This window comes from Apis cerana, linkage group LG1 (assembly GCF_029169275.1).
Source record: "Apis cerana isolate GH-2021 linkage group LG1, AcerK_1.0, whole genome shotgun sequence".
In the NCBI taxonomy this organism is placed as follows: domain Eukaryota; kingdom Metazoa; phylum Arthropoda; class Insecta; order Hymenoptera; family Apidae; genus Apis; species Apis cerana.
In genome coordinates, this window is record NC_083852.1 from 17,018,479 (window position 1) to 17,036,362 (window position 17,884).

Here is a 17,884-nt window from a genome sequence, read left to right on the forward strand (position 1 = left end):
TTTTTTAGGGAGATTGTTAATTTGTTAAATTTGTTTCTTCGAATTATTACAGTACTTCATGAAACATTATTCTATTCAGATCATTGAATAAACTATTCGAAGAATTAAGATCGAGGAAATTTCTCAGCCAACAGCTTTCCACAAGATTAGAACGAAATTCTTTCGCCTTAAACGAGGAAATCTTCAAAGATTAAACCCTTAAAAGGTGTACTTTTGAAATTGCGAGAGTATTAAACGTCTTCCATCGTGTTTATCTGTATCTAAAGAAAACGAAAAATAATCATTGCGAAAAATGGTTCGCAAATTTTCTCTACCAATTTTTCTTCTTTTTCTTAAAAGAGAAAGTCATGTACCTATAAAAGATGAGAAATTGGGCGTACAAAAAAATAACTGAAATAAAAATATGGATGCAATTTGTTTTGCAATCTCTTAGTTGGATTAGAGTGAATCCTCCAACGTTCTATTTTCTCGTTCTCCGTGAAATTAAAATGGAGGCTGATGCAATTATAGAGGAATAAAAATGTAAACCACCCGTATGGATTCGAGTTCGATGGAAATTACACCACGATAAAGTTTGTAGAAACGAAGAAAGTTTAGTATTAAAGGCAATAAGAAAACAGACGAAACTAATTAATTAGTATGACAAACCGAATACTAAAATGTATCTCATCTCGATTAATCTTTAAAAGAATCTTTAAAAGATCTTCTTTTGGAATTCTTATTATTTTTATTACTTGAAATTAATCTTCATGAATAATTTTAACGTATGAAAATACGTTTGATTTACGATTATCAATCGTTATTATATTTATTGAAGCAATTGGATTTTTTGTTATATTTCTCCTAAATTTTTGAAAAGAAAGCAATCCTTAATAATTTAAAAAACTTATAAAAGATATTCATGAAGCAATAAGCGACATTTCATATTCTTTTAAAACTTCTTTTAATAAAAAAAAAATCCTCTATTTCGTAGCGTATCATAAAAGCTAAACATTACTCGAGAGATCTAGACAGGCTTAAAAATTCCATTGTTCCCTTTGTACCAGAAATTCCTACATTCTATGTCCGGATTGCTATTATAATCCACGAAACGTTTTTGTTAAAAAAACAAACCAAAGATAATTTATCCAGCGACCTTTTCATAGTCGACATTAAAAAGAAATTTTCGAAGCCAAAGTGGATAGCGAATAAAAACTGAAATTACTAGTTTTAAGCGTGTGTCAAACATATACAATGTATAACATATGATAGAAGACTTAAAATCTATCTTCTCACAGTACAGTGTAAAGGAAAACGTAAGGTTCTTTGGATCTATCACAATACAAACTAAATGTCTATTGATGTAGCCTATTTTCTATAGTAACCTTGCTACTATAGAAACGAATCGATAACTTTAATCTACAACTCCGACAAGGTGTAGAAGACGTAGAAAAAAAGTGACAGCAATGAATCCTGGCATTTTCATGATTATTTGATTATATTATTTTCCATAATCGCATTAAAAAGATCAAACTGCAATGTTTCTTTATGTTTTGGATCAAAGTAAAAAATCAAAAAATAAAAAATTACTAACATTTGGATTTCGTGGAATCAAATCGTTGAAATTAGAATAAAATCGTTAGATTTTAGTTGGTTTAGAAGGAAAAAAAATATAGCACTCTCTATAAAGAAATTTTCTTAATTAATTGGATCATGAATGAAATTTGAATTTATTATTATTTAATTTTAGAATTCAGGCAATAATTGATCATCTTCATAAAATACAGTTTAAACTAGAGTGCTTTAAAATTATGTAATTTAATCCAAACTCTACCAAATTACGTACAGTTTATTAACATCAATTAGAAATCTAAATTTAAAATTTAATTCATTATTTAAATTAATTTTATCATAAAAAAAAATAAAAATTATGAAACAAAAACTTAAATTTTCAATTAATCTTTTAAATTTCATATTTTCGAACTTGACGAATATCACATAGTGAGTGAATATTATAAATTAATCATAATATAATTTTTATTCTTTTATTCTATAAAACTTTACTCCTATATCCTTCCAGTTTTAACATTATTCACTTCGTTTCTATAAATATTTTAAAGTGAAAAGTTCCAAAAGCAAGAAAATGATTCGAGCTACAAAGATACGAAACAATTGAATCGAATAGTGAACATGAAAAGAAATTGCAATCTCGATGTTTCTGCTGAATGATAAAGCAAGAGAGTAACCATTCTCCCGACGACTTTCTGATAGCAGAGTGAATGCTCTCGACCTCAGCGCTTTTTTGTGCTTCGTGCCAAAGTACCCGAAGAATAAAAACGAAGTGTACGCGGTCGTGAATGTTTAAGGGTGCTGAAACACCGAGTGGCGAGGCGCAAAGCACATTCCTAACGCCCACAACGCGATCTACAGAAGGCTCAAACGAATCATTCCACCAGGGAACAAAGTTCTGATAATAAGGTAAAATTTCTCGCTACGAGTGTTCCTCGATTTGTAATATTGCGAGCCATACAATATGTACAATATCTGAATGTACAATATCCAGTACAAATTTTGATATATTATTTTTGATTAATTAATTAATTTAATTTTTTCGAAATGTTATGATTAAAAATTGAAGAGATATTCGATTAAGGTTGATAATCCAATGTGATTTTGAAAATAAAATATAATTCTAGAATTATTAAAGAGATTTAATTTATTAATTTATTAAACTGAAATTTTCATTTCGAATTATAAAGTTGTAGAATTATTCATAATGTAACATATTTTCTTGTTTCTTTAATTTCATGTAAAGCTATTTGAACAATATTTCTATTTCTTTTTTTTACTACTTAAGTTGACGAGAAAAAAAATATACAAGAAAGCTAGGGATTGCCTGCAAATATCCGGTTTCCCTTCATTTTTCTCGCCACATTTCGTTTCGACTTTATCTTCTTTTTCTTTATTGCATCACCCCCTATCTCACCCCCTTCTTTTCTATAGCCCTTACTCAATAGCCAGCCCGATCGATATCATTTTCCTAAGTGATCTCGTGATACGCCAAGATTATTCAACTGCAGATTACATTTCTATCCTTTCTTTTGAAGCATTGCTGCTCGAATTTTTAGAGGCAACCTTCGCTCGAATATCTCTTCTTAAATATTTTAATATTTTATCCCTTACGTGTCTTCCGAATATTCGATTTTCATCAATTATGACAATAATTAATTAATGTAAAAGATAATCATAAAAGATAATTATTCTCTAAATATAAATAAAAAATATAAAATAAAAATTTTCCGTTTAAATCCTTGTTTTTGAAAAACTCGAGATAGTTGAATCCAAATTTATTTTTCGAGCATTCTATAATGTACACGTATATCGTCAAACATATCGTTAAACAAACATCATTCTAGATATATATATCTTTTATGCGAATCCTGTTCGCAGGATCTGTAAGACGACAAGCAAAACGATCGATGGTTTTCGTTTCACCATTTGTTCTCTTGAACTACTTCGAAACTTGATTCACCGTTCTATACTACTTGCCGCATAACTTAGTCGACCCACGAACTGCATTAGGAGCATTTTTGCAGTCGGCTGCCTACGCGAGATTTACGGGATCAAGATGCAAAATAGAAGGTTCAACTTGTTAATCCGCGAGTTAATCTCTACGAATCTACCGGTGAGATTTTTAAATTGAAGTATATATGTAGTATACATGGAGCTTAAAAAAGAAAATTTAAAGAAGAGAATTGATTACAAAAAATTATCAAAAAATTTTTTAAATCCAAGAAGAAAAGAATCGTGATATTAACACAACTAAAAAAATAAATATAAGTAAAGACAGCGGAAGAAAGATTGGAGTATTTCAAAGACTTTATAAATTTCTTTCTCTTTTTCTTATAAATATACTTTAACTAATAAATATTTTTTCTAATATTTTTATCAACTTGTTTATCCATATTTTCTCTTTTTTATATAACTAATTATTTCACTATCCTTAACATTTTTTACCGAAAAACAATTTTAGCAGAGAAACAGAAATAATCACAATGTTTCGTTACAATCTTCTCAAATATATTGTTTTTCTCAGAATATGGACCAGATGGTATTCTCTGTCAGGGGCTGTTTTAATAAAATCTTGAAAAATATGTTTTCTTATCGACTCAAGAGCAAGGAAAATCGAACGATAAGCCAAGCCGGGAGAAGAAACTCAATTTATCAGCTTTCAGCTGAACGATAGCTAGGAATGAATAACTAAAATATTGATATATATATATATCAGTCAATGAAAAAATAATTAACGAGTGGTGGCAAAGTAAAGATTTCTTCTTGGATTTTATCGTTTGACAATATTTTATAACTAAAATTTTACTTATTTATGAAAAAATAAGAAAACAATCAGTGATTTTAAAGATTGATAAAAATTTTAGAGAAAGTTAATTGATTTCAAAATGATGATGAATACTAATAAAATGCGATAAGAAATAGAATTTAAAAAATGATAGATAATAATATGTGTAATGTTTTCTTTTTATTATTCCATTGTTATTATTTTTTGGAATATTTTATTTGATAGCGCAAGTATAGTATTAAAATGCCAATATTTTGAACTTAAAAAAAAAACGAATGACCTAACAGATTAATAATTTAATGTAATATTCTCTCGTAAATGTATAGCAAATGAAAGTCGACAAATATCCGGCATCATTAAATTCTTACAACAGTTGTATCCCATCAACATCCAACTAGAAGAGATTACCATACACAACGAAAGGTAAATCCTATTACATAATTTCGTAGACTTTATTTGCGAAACAACGAGGAAAAATGGTGAAATTAAAACTTCACTTCGTAACTTTATTCGTTACATGCAACTTATTAAATTTATTATTATTAAATCCGATATTCTAATTATTTAAACTAAAATTAAAATTATAATAAAAACTTAAAATTTTAATAAAAAAATCTTAAAAATTAAAGGAATTCTCAAATATAAAAATTATATGATTTAAAAAATTATTTGCTTAAAATATCTCGAAATTCTAACTCTAATCTATAAACTCTTTAATTAACAAATCTTCAAGTTTCATAATCCTATATAATTATCAATTCTCGAATTCAAAAATCCTCAAAATTCGAAAAATTTCCCATATAATACACAAAAATGGAACTCAAGAGAACTACTAAAATCTATTTCGATTATCTCAAACGATCGTAAAAAAGAGAATTGAAGCATTCTATCATACAAACAATTTAGGCTGTCAACAAGAACAAATTGAAGCAACCTCTTTCAAAACAATGAATCGTTCCCGATTGGTTCCTGTCAATAGTTTTGATTAATCGAAAAAAATTTCGAAAGTCCGGTAACAGCGACAAAACGGAAGCTGGAAGGGAACGATGAGCTAATGGAGCGGTGGTAATTAGTCTGTGCACCGTTTCGGAGGATCGATGTATTAGGGGAAGATTAATTGCTTCGAGTGGATACCCCGTTACGAAACCCTTGTTTGTCTGATATTGTTAGTGTATTATACTAATTAGAGAGTTTTCTTTGCTTCTTTGGACAACATCCAATACACTTTACCGTTGCACTTTTGCAGCTGTTCGACCCATAATGAAGAATGATAGAAGCCTTGACTTCTTTTTAAACAGCATTTATGAAACAGATTATTAGGTTCGAAAAATCGAAAGATGAGATGATGACAGGTTAAATTAGTCAAATTTTTTTACATTATAAATATGATACTATTATTATTAATTTGAAGAGATTAGCATATTCAGGAATTAAAAAATTTAGAATATAAGATTTTAATAAGTATAAATCAATATAAAAAATGTTTAAAAATATATTGGATCTATTTAATGTTAAAAACAAAATTAAATCCGATATCCTTCTTACTCTTAAAAAAGGATTAAAAGATATTTAAAAGATATTATATGCAAGCCTAATTTGTTCGAAACTTGATATATTTAAACAATTAAAATTAATCGAAATATAATTAAAAAACATAGGATATATGAATTGTTTATAATTGGAAACACATGAGTGTATAGAAATGAAGCAAACTAACGTGACCTGAAACAATAGGCGCGCAAAGCGAAACACGTGACTCGAGAAATGATTAAACTGTGCCAATATGTCACACAGTTTGTAATTATTAAAAGCGCTCGACTGTTTAACCAAAGCAAAGATGAATCCACTTTGCGTTTGCCACTTCAAGTCTGACCTTATTTCCACGGAGATTAAAGTTTCATTTATCGAATGAAGGTACTAGCTTCTCGCGACCTTGTATGTAAGCGAAACTGTATTTTCATCTTTTTCACAGGCAAAATATCTAATTAATTCGTCAAATTATTTATGTTCATAAATGGGATTGAATGGCGAAAATTAATCAATCATATTTTTTCTTTTTTTGTACATTATTTTATTTTCCAGCCCCCATAGACTCCGCGAACACGAGGATAAAACAAGACTGACTCGAGCCGGATAAAACATCCCTCTTGCGAATAATTTTAAAGCGCAAGAAAACGAACTCGCGTGGAAGAAACTACGCTCTTGAGAAGGACAGAGCCATGACCCGCATTTCGAGTTTCGCATTGTTTCCAACAGGCCTCCTTCGTTACAGGCCGATCGACGACTAATTTTCGGGGTTATAATATTGCAAAAATGTTTGTCCGTAGAATAGAACCAAAAAGAACGGTCACAGTTGTGGAAATTTTAATAGAAGATTCATTAAATCATAATTTATTCTCTTTGAGGATCATCTCCTATCATTACAATAATATCTGATAAATAAATATCTGATAGAAATTTGATTGCATGTTCCATTCGATTTTATCAAAATCAATATTTGTATCAAGTATCCAAATAAAAATTTCAAAATTTTAAAATCCCTGATACGAATTTTAAGATTAGCTAATATTTTATTTTATTATATTGCTATCATGAATATTTCTTTTTTTATCGAAAACGTACAATTCTCAATGAATATCAAGATAAAAATATGAAAAGAGAATTCTTCTGTAGAATTCAATATGAATAAATTTATTATTTGATGTAACACATTTAAATTTTGCTGTTTGAAAATGAAACAATACATTAGAATTATGCAAATTTTTATTCTTTAATATATGAAAATATGAAATTTTGTTGTACAATAAATATTTACGTTCAATATTGTTTTTCTCGTTTTGCTCTTTAAACAGCAATAAACATACGGAATATGTTTCGCAAAAAAGATATTTAATTTAAACGAGATATTTAATTTCAAAAATATATTAACCTACTAAAAAGGATGAACAAGATGAAGTTTTAACCGTATATGTATCCTATAAATAACAAAGTAAAATGAAATGAAATAACAAAAGAGAATTCCAGAAAACAAATTAATAATAATTTAATAATAATTAATAATATTCGATAAATAAAAAAGATTGCAAAAATTTGTTGAGTAATTAAAATACGCTCAACAGGCGAAAATCCATTGATCAACATCCCTCAAAGCCAAAGTTAAACCATCTAGAGTTACGAATACCACACCCTTAAACTCTCCAAACAAAACCCTTCAAACCACCTGTAAAGCATTCGAATAAATCTCCTTTCGCGTTTGTAACAAACTGATCGAGTGAATCGGTTAAACGAGTATTTCAAAGCAGTTACTTTTACAACCAATGTAGAATTCAACTATCTCTTAATTTTTCAATGTTTCACCGTAAAAATAAGTCGGGTAATCTATACACTGGGTTGCTTTGGGATACGAATAAATCTACGAATCTGAATTAGAAGTAATTAAACTACAATCATGCTTAACGGCGGGATAGATAACTACTTTCATAGCATTCGTACCACCAGCCACGCCATCTGAAACTACGTTCCAATTCTATGTACAGGATGTTTCGAAATAGATAATCAAATTGTTTTTTATTGAATTTAATTTTCCATAAGGATAAAAGTTAAAAGATAAAAATAAATCAAAAATTTCTTCTTTTAAAGATGTTAAAAAAATGTCTAGTATATTCTATAAATTATCATACATTCCATTATCAATTGTATTAACATAAATTTCCAAAATAAAAATTTAATAGAGTTAATCAGAAGAATGTGACTATTGATACAATTGTTATTATATTTCAAATATTTTCTACCATTCCAGATATTTCTATAAATAAAAATTTAATGAAGTTAAGTCAGAAAAATATGCTTATTATAATTATTGAATTTAATTAAACATTACAATATCTCATTCTAATAAAAAAATAATATCGATAATACAATACTCGCAATTCTATAATATTAAAATTCCAAAAATATTTAAAATTTCAAGTTGAATAAAAGTATCAAAAAGAAAAAGATTTTTCTATATTTAAATGAATTCTATATTTACAAAAAGAATAGAATATAATATCAAAGTTTAATCACCTATTTCTGAAACACCCTGTATACGTATACATGAATATATATACATAGTAGATTCGTCTGTGGAACTGCTGTATGCAAGTGCACGTGCAAGTACACGCGGCCTCGAAGCTGTGAGACTGATTCAGTTTGATCGAAACCGTAATTTCGCGGGTTGGGCACAAGCCGAGAAGTATATAGCTGAGAGATATAGAGAGGAATATCGAATAGCTCGTATTGTAATGTGTAATATGGATATAGAGAGAGGAAATGGTACAGTTGGTTAAGAAGTGGCACGTTTCTTCCAACCAGTTTTCTAAATATCTATTTCGAAAGATGTTCCTTTAGAGGATACACTTCAGATACGATTTTTCGATGTCCTTTTTTCTTTGTCGAGGAAAAAAAACACCCTCTTTAGAAATTGGAATGCTTGAGCTTTTTGAGGCAATGTTGTTGGAATTGAGAAATGTTGAGGAATTTTAATGTATTTGAAAAATTATAGATAATTAGGAATAGATAAAAACAAATCTTATGTTTTGATATTACAAGTTTGAACAATTATTTAGATAAATAATTCTAAAAAATGAAAAGATTTTTTTCATAGAAGATTGAAGAAAAAATTGAGGTAGTTGTTCGAAATTCTTAATTCGAAGAGAAATATTTTATGAAAGAAATTTATTGAAATTATGAAATATTGATTGAGAATATAAATTTTAATTAATATTCTCAAACAATAATAAAACGATAATTCAAGTAACATATGAAGAAAATAATTAAATACAAAATGAAATCTAAAATGAAAAATTAAATACAACATTTAAAACCGTAAATATTTTCGAGTTATGAAATATAATATATAATTCAAAAGCATTATGTAATATATTGCAATAATAAAATTAGCAATATATTATTCTTACAAAAGTTTATTTTCAGCAATTTCTATACTATATTATACTATAAAATAATATTTTCATATTTTAAACTACAGTACACAAGATGTTCAACAATCTGAAAGCAAGTTGTTTATTGCTTGGATAATATTAATCAAAAGCAAAAAAGAACAATAGAGAATAGAGCAAGGAAAATGGATCCAGTTATAAAGTAAAACTTGCAAACTTTTCAACTTGTTTGCTCGTTTGTATTTTCTTTGTATATCAAAATTATTATATCTTTATTTCCTGACTTTTATGTAATTAAGTTTCATAGTTCACGAAAATGAACAAATTTGTTTGACAAATTCAAAACAATTGATAATCACGTCTATTTTATTCTTCTTTATATTTCAGTCTTGACACATTTTAACATTACCATAGAGAAATGTACGTTTCATTCCACTTTATATTAAAAAATTTTATTTTCAATTTTCATTAAAAAGAAAATGGACAGTGATACAACTTTTTGATTTTTTTAAACAAATTACTTTCAAAGAATTTCAAAAAAATTCTTAAAAAGACTTTAAATTTAATATTCCAATTTTCATTAAAAAAAAATTTAATTACAACTACTTCAAATCAATTCAAATTCAAAAATTTCTAAAAAAAAATTCAAAACAAAAATTCTCAAATTCATTAAAAAAGAAATATTTTAACAATGATATAATCAAGCAACGAAAAACCAATTTGAAAAAATTCCAACATTACGAACGAAAATATCCAAAACGATGCAAAGGCACGTTGTTCTCGCACGTTCGAGGGAATCCGACATACTCTAAACTTCCCTGTTCATGGCCGCATTTTTGTGGATGACAATGTCGAATATATAGCATCCAGTCGGTCGAATTCCCGAGTTCTTTCTCCTCTCAGGTGTCGAGGGAACGATTCGCGACCTTTTTGGAACGCCATTCCAATTAAAAGTTCGAGGACGTTTTATGCCTCTTTTCCATCCACGATGTTTCTCGTGTTTCTAAACGTTCTACGAGTAGTTTGAAATCGCCTCGCAAGACCTTGATTACTTGGACCAGCAAAATATCGTGGAATAGTCGAACGAAACACTGGTTTCAACCAATAAAACTTCTACTCACGACGAGCTTTCTGCTGCAACTTTGAATCCAACTACCGATTCGTGAAACAGTAGAAAATATATTGCAATAGTGGTAGTGGAAGGATAAAATGAGAATTAGGAAAACTGCAGAATATTGTTCTTTTAGAATGAATACTCTTGAATTCTCTTGGATTCCTTTTGTGAATAAATTTCAAATGATGAACAAGTTGATAGTTGATTATGTCTTGAAGAATGATAGCAAATAGTTCCGTCTGAAATATTTTTCTATATTTATTTTTCAGACATCTCAAAAAGATACTCATGAAATAACAACATTTTCATCGACCAATTAGACAGGAAAGAATTGATTCACTAACTTATGTTCTTTTATTTTAAGAAAATTACTGCACTCACCTTTGTACAAAAATTAAGAAATAATAGCAATCTATTGAAAAATGAAAAATTTATTCGTGGAACGTAATCCAGTTGCAATAAAACGATGAGTTCATAAACCAAAGGATATAGCAGACACGAGAAACGGAAGAGATAGAAGAATACTGACGGTCTGATCGATTAATCCAAGCTTGACGTATCTCATAAGTCCAAGTTAGTGATGCTCGTCCTGACCATTTTTTCTATACGAATATCCACAGCCTGTTCCTCTTAATACCAACCAGTGATACAGTGCCAACAGTGGTTATAAAGATGACAAACGTGGCACGACAAAAAAATAACAAGCTACAGACCGTGATGAGCTTGGAGGATGCTCGATCGCCGACGTTTTAAAATGGGCATGTCTCGACTTTCGGCCAGAAATCCACCGACCTCTTTCTAGTCGCAACGATACCGCCATCAAGCCAGAATAACTCTTGCGGATCTTTTATGAGTGTTTATATATTTATCTTATTGCCTTTGTTCAAATTTAAATCAAAAGTTATGCCAAAGTTTTTTCTTTTTTAATTCAAGATCTTAGAACTTTACGATTTCATTTGTTCTATTCTGTGTAACGGATATTGTTCTTCGTATGATTATATATAGGTATGATTATATATGGTAGATATATATGCTATAGTTAAATTTTGGAATATAAAAGTTGTAAAAATAAAAAATTAAAACTTTCAGTAATCAGTAATTGCATTTATCTTTAATTCTATAAATTGTATCATTGATTACAAGTCTTTCTATTACAAAAAAATAAGAAATTTTTTTTTCTATTTAAACTTTCAAGATTTAGCAATCACATTTATCTTTAATCATATGATATTGCAATAAATGTTATTTCTTGCCTATTTACAAAAATGTGTTGATTGCATGCGATGAATAATTTTTGCGATGGGGATCTATCAAAAAGACGAGTCGAAAAGATACGAGAAGTGGCCTCAGTGACGCAGTGGCCTGTAATGGAGTAGGCTCGAGTTTTAAAGCGGGGCCCTGAGTGCTCTTTTTTTTTTTACAATCCCGTATAATAACGCGTGCGCGCGTGTGGAATGGCGATAAAATGAAAGGCAGACTCGTATCTTTGTTATTAAATATGTAACTATTCTCGCGCACAGAGAGTGCATTTTTTTTAAATAAAACAAAATTTTTAAATAAAACAAAATATTTCAGAAATTCAAATTCATGTTTTTTTTCGAATTTTTCCAAATTATTTTACTTAACCATTAAATATCATTAATTTTAATACTATTCCTTCGATCGAGATTTAAATTTTAAAAAGTAATCGACAGTTTATGGCCAAAAGACAATTATTTTAAAATTGCTCGAGCAATTTTCATTTAATGAAAAATCTCATTTCTATTACTTCTTTTACTGTATTTTGCTTTATTGTTAGTACGATCACGATCTCTCGACACAGTAAGGCTACCACTACAACGACGAAACTTCAGATCGAATGCTCAATCAACTAACGGCAATCCAATCGATGCCTTTTATAATTCTTTTTTTTTCTCTCCCAGGTTTAACTGAACGAGACAATTTAATAGTTTTCCATCTGATGTTTACCAATTGAAAGATTTAATCAAATGTATTTCTGTCACATTTTTGTGAATGTTATAAACTAGATCCTCAAACGATATTATGTAAAAAAAATTGCATGTAATCCCTTTATTTATACATAAATAACATAACACAAATAGAAACAAATCAATTAATGATATTTGAACAATTATATTTATCCAAATCAGATTTGTTTAAATACCTACATTAATAAACCACTTTATATATGGCACAACCATCTGAATTTAAATTTATATTTCCGCAATTCTCAAACCAAATTTCCTTGAAAACAGAACCTCTTCCAAACCGACATACATACTCGACAATCCCTATTTTCTCCTCAAACAATCATATCTATATTCGTATCCAATTTCTTTCCAATTTTAAAAATTCGATTTTACGATAAATCAAATCTGAAAATCTTCCTCTCGAAGCACGAAACGTTCATCGAGAAAGAAAATATTCCGTGTCTTCATTGATCATTGTTAATTCAATGGCGGAAACATGTTTTTTCAAATAGCGGCTCAATGAATAATAAAATGTTCACCGATCAACCAACGACATTCTAACCGTGCCCACCCATCGAAATCCTCTTAAAGTCTAGTTCAATGTTTTCTAACCTTTCTCGAGTCGCCGTTTTTTATCGTAATCAAATAACTTGTAACCCCCTTTTCCATTATTAATAAAGATCAGTTCAAAAATATACAGATGGCTAGAATTTATATATATGCGAATTTATGATTTCTGTTCATAAAGGAATTTTAATGAAATTTGAAGAGATGATCTTTTTGTAATAACAATTTTAACTGTAAAGATTTATGAGAAATAAGTTTGTATAAAAAGTTCTTTACCCATCCCGATTTTAAGACTCAATACGAACGATACAAAATTGAAATTTAACAGTTGTAATACCATGCAATTCAATAAATTTATATTTTTAATAACATTTCATTCCCTAGAAGATGAATTCGTTGAATCACCTAATCTACCATTAAAAAATCGCGAAAAACTCTCACCATTTATCCACATCAAAGTTTAATTCGAATAAATAAGTACCAAAAAACTTGATTATAAAATTTTCCACAATAATTATTTGAAATAAGTACTTTAGAAAATGCTTCACAATTCTCTAGAGAATCGTAGATCGATAAGAATTTAATTAATCTGATCCACTTTCCAATGAATCGTCCATCCGGAAGTTAATCCGGAAACAGGGGACAAGCTAGACACCGTACAGGGACACCAATGATTCATCGATGATTAAAGACCACGTTACCTGAGATCGTTGCCCCTGCCTCTTCTGATTCCTCGCGATGAATGGCGTGGGGGTGGGCTGCACCTGCAGTCACAGTGCATCACACACAGAGCGACGCTGGTCGCGAGAGTCACTACGAAAGGCGCCGCGAAGAAGTGTATGATGGTGGTGACCTGAGCCTCGCGGTTATAGTTCGCCATCACTATGCTGCCGTTCACACGGCTGTAATGGCAGGGGAATTTCGCGCCTTCGTAGCCCATTTCGCGGGTGAAGTTCTCGCAGTCGACGATCGGCGGATAGCCGCACCCTTTGATGTTCACCAGGAGCACCGCCTCCACATCGCCGGGAGTCGGCACTGTACAAAAAGTATTTATTTTATTTAGAGGAGAATTCCAACGAACGATGATTTTCTCGTGAGATGATGATGGAACAATATCAGTAATATTGATCTTCTGAACGTCGTAAGAAGATTACGGAGGCGAGAACTGCAAAATTGAAGATAAGCACCGATCACGAATATACTTGGTTTATTTCTTACAACGCGCATTTTTGATGGAGGAAAATAAATATCCAATAGTGACGAAAATAGAATTCTCGTTGAACGTAAATCCAGAATGTAAATGAAAAGTTCGAGAAAAGAAGAATAATTAAGAAAGTGAAATATATATTGAAAATATGTATACGATACGAATCATCCTTCTTTCAGAAATTCACTATGACACTAACTATCCTTTGAACTTGGTAGAATTTCGATATTTCGATATATCTCATCCCTATCTCTTTAAAGAAGAAGGTAAGAAGATAGATATAAGAAAAGTTTTTACACGAAGGCAGTAACATTTCGAGATATTTGCTCGAATATGGGAGAAAAATTTAATAAAATTTAAAAGTCGCAACATGGTAACTTCAAAGTTTTCCTATTATCGTAATATCTTAATAAAAAAAATCGTTCGCCTTACATTTCTTCAACTCTATCAAAGTTAAACTACGCAATAAATTTCAAAATATCAAGATTCCATCGTTGATGTTAATTTCATTTCATTGGAAAATAAATCACAAAAAAAATACCCACACAATTAACTAAACGACGATATTCCTCAACGATATACACCCAAGACACTATTCTACACTTGCAGTTTCGATCATTTCTCTTCATTCCTACCACCTACGCAAAACCAACGGGCGAAATAAACATCTAGACGGATGGATACCAGTTCTCACCGGGAAGACAGAAATAAGCTCGACGCCTCCGCAAGTTGAAAACTTTCTTACCGGAAGTAGTCGAGGTGTGCGCGATGCCGGTCGAGTTGCCTCTACCCCCGGTGTCGTTTTTCATGCTCGCGTTGCTCCATGGCGTGTAGGTGACGTATATATGCGTACATCTATAAACGTCGCTTGTACAACCCTCGCGGCAAGAACTCCAAGTACAATTGAACAATCCGGCCAACTCCTCCCGTCTGGAGGTGGTGCAGATGACCGGGTCCGGCGAGAAATCGGCGGCCAGAGTGCTGATCGCCGGATCGACGTAAAGTGGCACCAAGAATAGCAAGGCCGCGCCACCGGATGTCGCGACGAAGGCCAACGCCGACGTTGCGTAAAAATTGAACCGCTGACGGCAGGTACGCCGTGGCGGTCGGCGCCGCGAAGCGCCGAACCCGAGCTCCAACAGCTTGCGACGACGTAGCTCCTGCTCCTGGAAGTCGTGTTTCTCGTTCACCTGATGTTGCTGGTGATGCCTGGTGCTGGTGTGCTGGTCGGCGTGATGATCGCTCTGACACTGGACGCAGCTCGCCTCCAGCAGGAGCTCAGAGCTGCTCCCGCGCATCACCCGACCGCTCTCAAATAGGTGCCAACCGGAGCTTCTTCAGCCGTTCCAGGGAAACGATCGAGGGTTCTCGAGGATCTTTATCTTCACTAGGACTCATCGAGCATCGGCCACGGCAGCTTTTGTCTCTTAGCTACAGAGGGGTCAGGGGTAGGCTCGATCGCGAGGCCGCAATTCGAGCCACCTCTCGCATGAAGAGCAAGTAGCAGATGTTTGGACCGTTCGATCGGGTCACAGTTTGCTTCGATAATCTCATTTAGCGAGCTACGTCATTCGATGAACACGGAGTTTTGCGGTGTTTTTCGGTGAGCTGAACGTATTAAAAATGCTCTTTTTTAATAGGAGAAGGACCTCCACTTTTCGTTGAGCGGATATGGTTTTAAAATGCACACTACTTAGAACCATTTGGAAGTGAACGATACGTTTCTACGGTTTTTCGTTGATCGTATCAGTCCGATGAGTTGTTTTAGGCTTTCGAAATGAAATAGACCTGGACCTCGGCAAAACGGTCCTCCGTTATCGTTGCTTCGCCAAACACGACGGTGCCTTTGAAGTCTCATGGAAATTGTGTGAAAACTCGAAGGAGATCTCGCTATCAACGCGACACATTTCGCCAATGCCAATAGATTCCTGATCATTCGAATATCCTTGACACGACATTGTGCAAATCGTCGAATATTTTGTTATCGCATCATCTGATCTGTTACAAGTGCAGTGTCCTGTCTAATAAATTCTCTTTCAGAGATCGTGGAATGGATTTGAAAGTTTGTTTGCTGTTCGTTATTTCAAGTGACACGACCAGTGCCGGTTTTAGCAGTCAAACGAACCGACCAATTTGTCTGTGCCTTATAACGTTCCCGTTTTATCGCTATGCATAATGACCTTGCACGTTTAAAGTTCTTTTAGGCCATCGAAGTCGATCGATCACGACCTTTTAGCTGTAGTCACGCTGTCGGGCATAGAGCATCTTGCCTAGCTCGCTCGGCTTGGTCTTCCGATCCGCGTGGAAAAGTTTCAAGGCTGTTATCTTTACGCTAAGTACATCTACGAACCACCTTCTTCTCAACGAATCTCTATCTCGTAATCGACGACACTTGAGAGGATCGTTATCAAACTTAAATCTTTAGTTAGGCCTTAATATTAATTCACCGTTCTCTTCGATTAACAAATATCGATAAGAATATATAGAAATACGATATAATTCGGTTAACTAATCATTCCTGTAATTCAATTAATTTCAGTTCCCTCTTTGATAGTACGTTTCTTTCTTTGTTCCGTTTTTCACCTTCGTTCGTTTCTTCGTCTTATTCAGTAAATCGAGAGAACAGACATAACAATCTCGACAACATCTATCCAACTAACGAAATTCGATGATAGATCGATTACTATCCATTAGCGCGTATAATCAACAGGAGACCCGCTCGGAACGTCGAGTCGGTTATCCAGAATTGATCGAAATTTTCTTGCTTCTGTTCCTTCGCATCAATAACCGTAACCGTAATTAAATCGCGATCTTTCTAACGAAAGACTAGATCTTCTTCTAGTTGTTTCTTTCGCTCTTTCCTCTCGACTCTTCTCGTATAAATCCTTCAGAATATCCGAGACTCTTATTAACCTCTATTAGATTATCGCCAATGATCGACGAACTCCTCTCTTTTCTTTCACGCGACAAAGAGCTCACAGTTTCCCGCTGGCTTGGGTTACAAGAACGATACACCCGCAACTGGTTGCCTCTGGCCGCTGCTTGTTGACCTAGAAATCTCCGAGTTGATCGGTGTCACACCGTTGTTTACCTAAGTCAATCCGAACAAGCGAAGGCGTGTATCCAAAATAGCGATATCTTTTCTGATCGAGAAATCCTCGACACGTTCCACCTACCACCGTGGTCAAAATACACCTATCACCATGTTACTCCTACGCGAGCTTCGATCCACAAGTGTCCAAAGGGGTCGACTATCTAACCAATCGGATGAATCGCGTATCGAAACGTGGCAAGACGAATGCCAGGAAAAAGCAAGATGAAACACAAAGACACCTAACGACGACGACACCCTGACACCTGCACCTGCCTCCTGGCTCCCTCGTCACCGGTTTCGAAACCACGTCTTCGGCAGGGTCACGCGACGGATATCCGGCACAGGGTGCAGGAGCTAGGATCGGAGTGGATTTTAATGCTCGTGTTACATCGGTCACACCTGCACCTGCGACTCGCGTTCCGGGGTAGCATCCGCCTCGCGGATCGCGAGTTAAAGCGTGACTACTCGTCGAAACTCGAACGAGAGTCCTCGACGGGACAAGCTTTCGTCCGAAGCGACAGGGCGGGGTTCCAGGCGCGCATGAGCGCGTATTGCCGTCTCACCCCCGCGGCCACCACCCCCACGTTGCATTCCCCTTGTTTACGCTCCTGCCTTGCTCCCTTTTTGTTCCTCTTCGCGCCGTGCTCGCAATTCTC

The 17,884-nt window shown here is 32.9% G+C and overlaps 1 protein-coding gene across 2 annotated transcripts in view; it reads right to left on the reverse strand.

The window, feature by feature from the left end:
- LOC107994241 (uncharacterized) overlaps nt 1-17,768 on the reverse strand; it is a 62,348-nt gene extending 44,580 nt beyond the window's left edge. For both annotated transcript variants that reach the window (XR_009829330.1, XM_062073366.1), the window contains exons 1-2: nt 14,880-17,768; nt 13,629-13,962 (exon numbers count right to left, since the gene is read on the reverse strand). Coding sequence is in view for 1 of the 2 variants with exons in the window: in XM_062073366.1 (XP_061929350.1) it covers nt 13,629-13,962; nt 14,880-15,432 (887 nt within the window). In the remaining variant the exon portion in view is untranslated. The remainder of the gene's footprint in view (nt 1-13,628; nt 13,963-14,879) is intronic.
- Between the last annotated feature and the right edge of the window lie 116 nt (nt 17,769-17,884).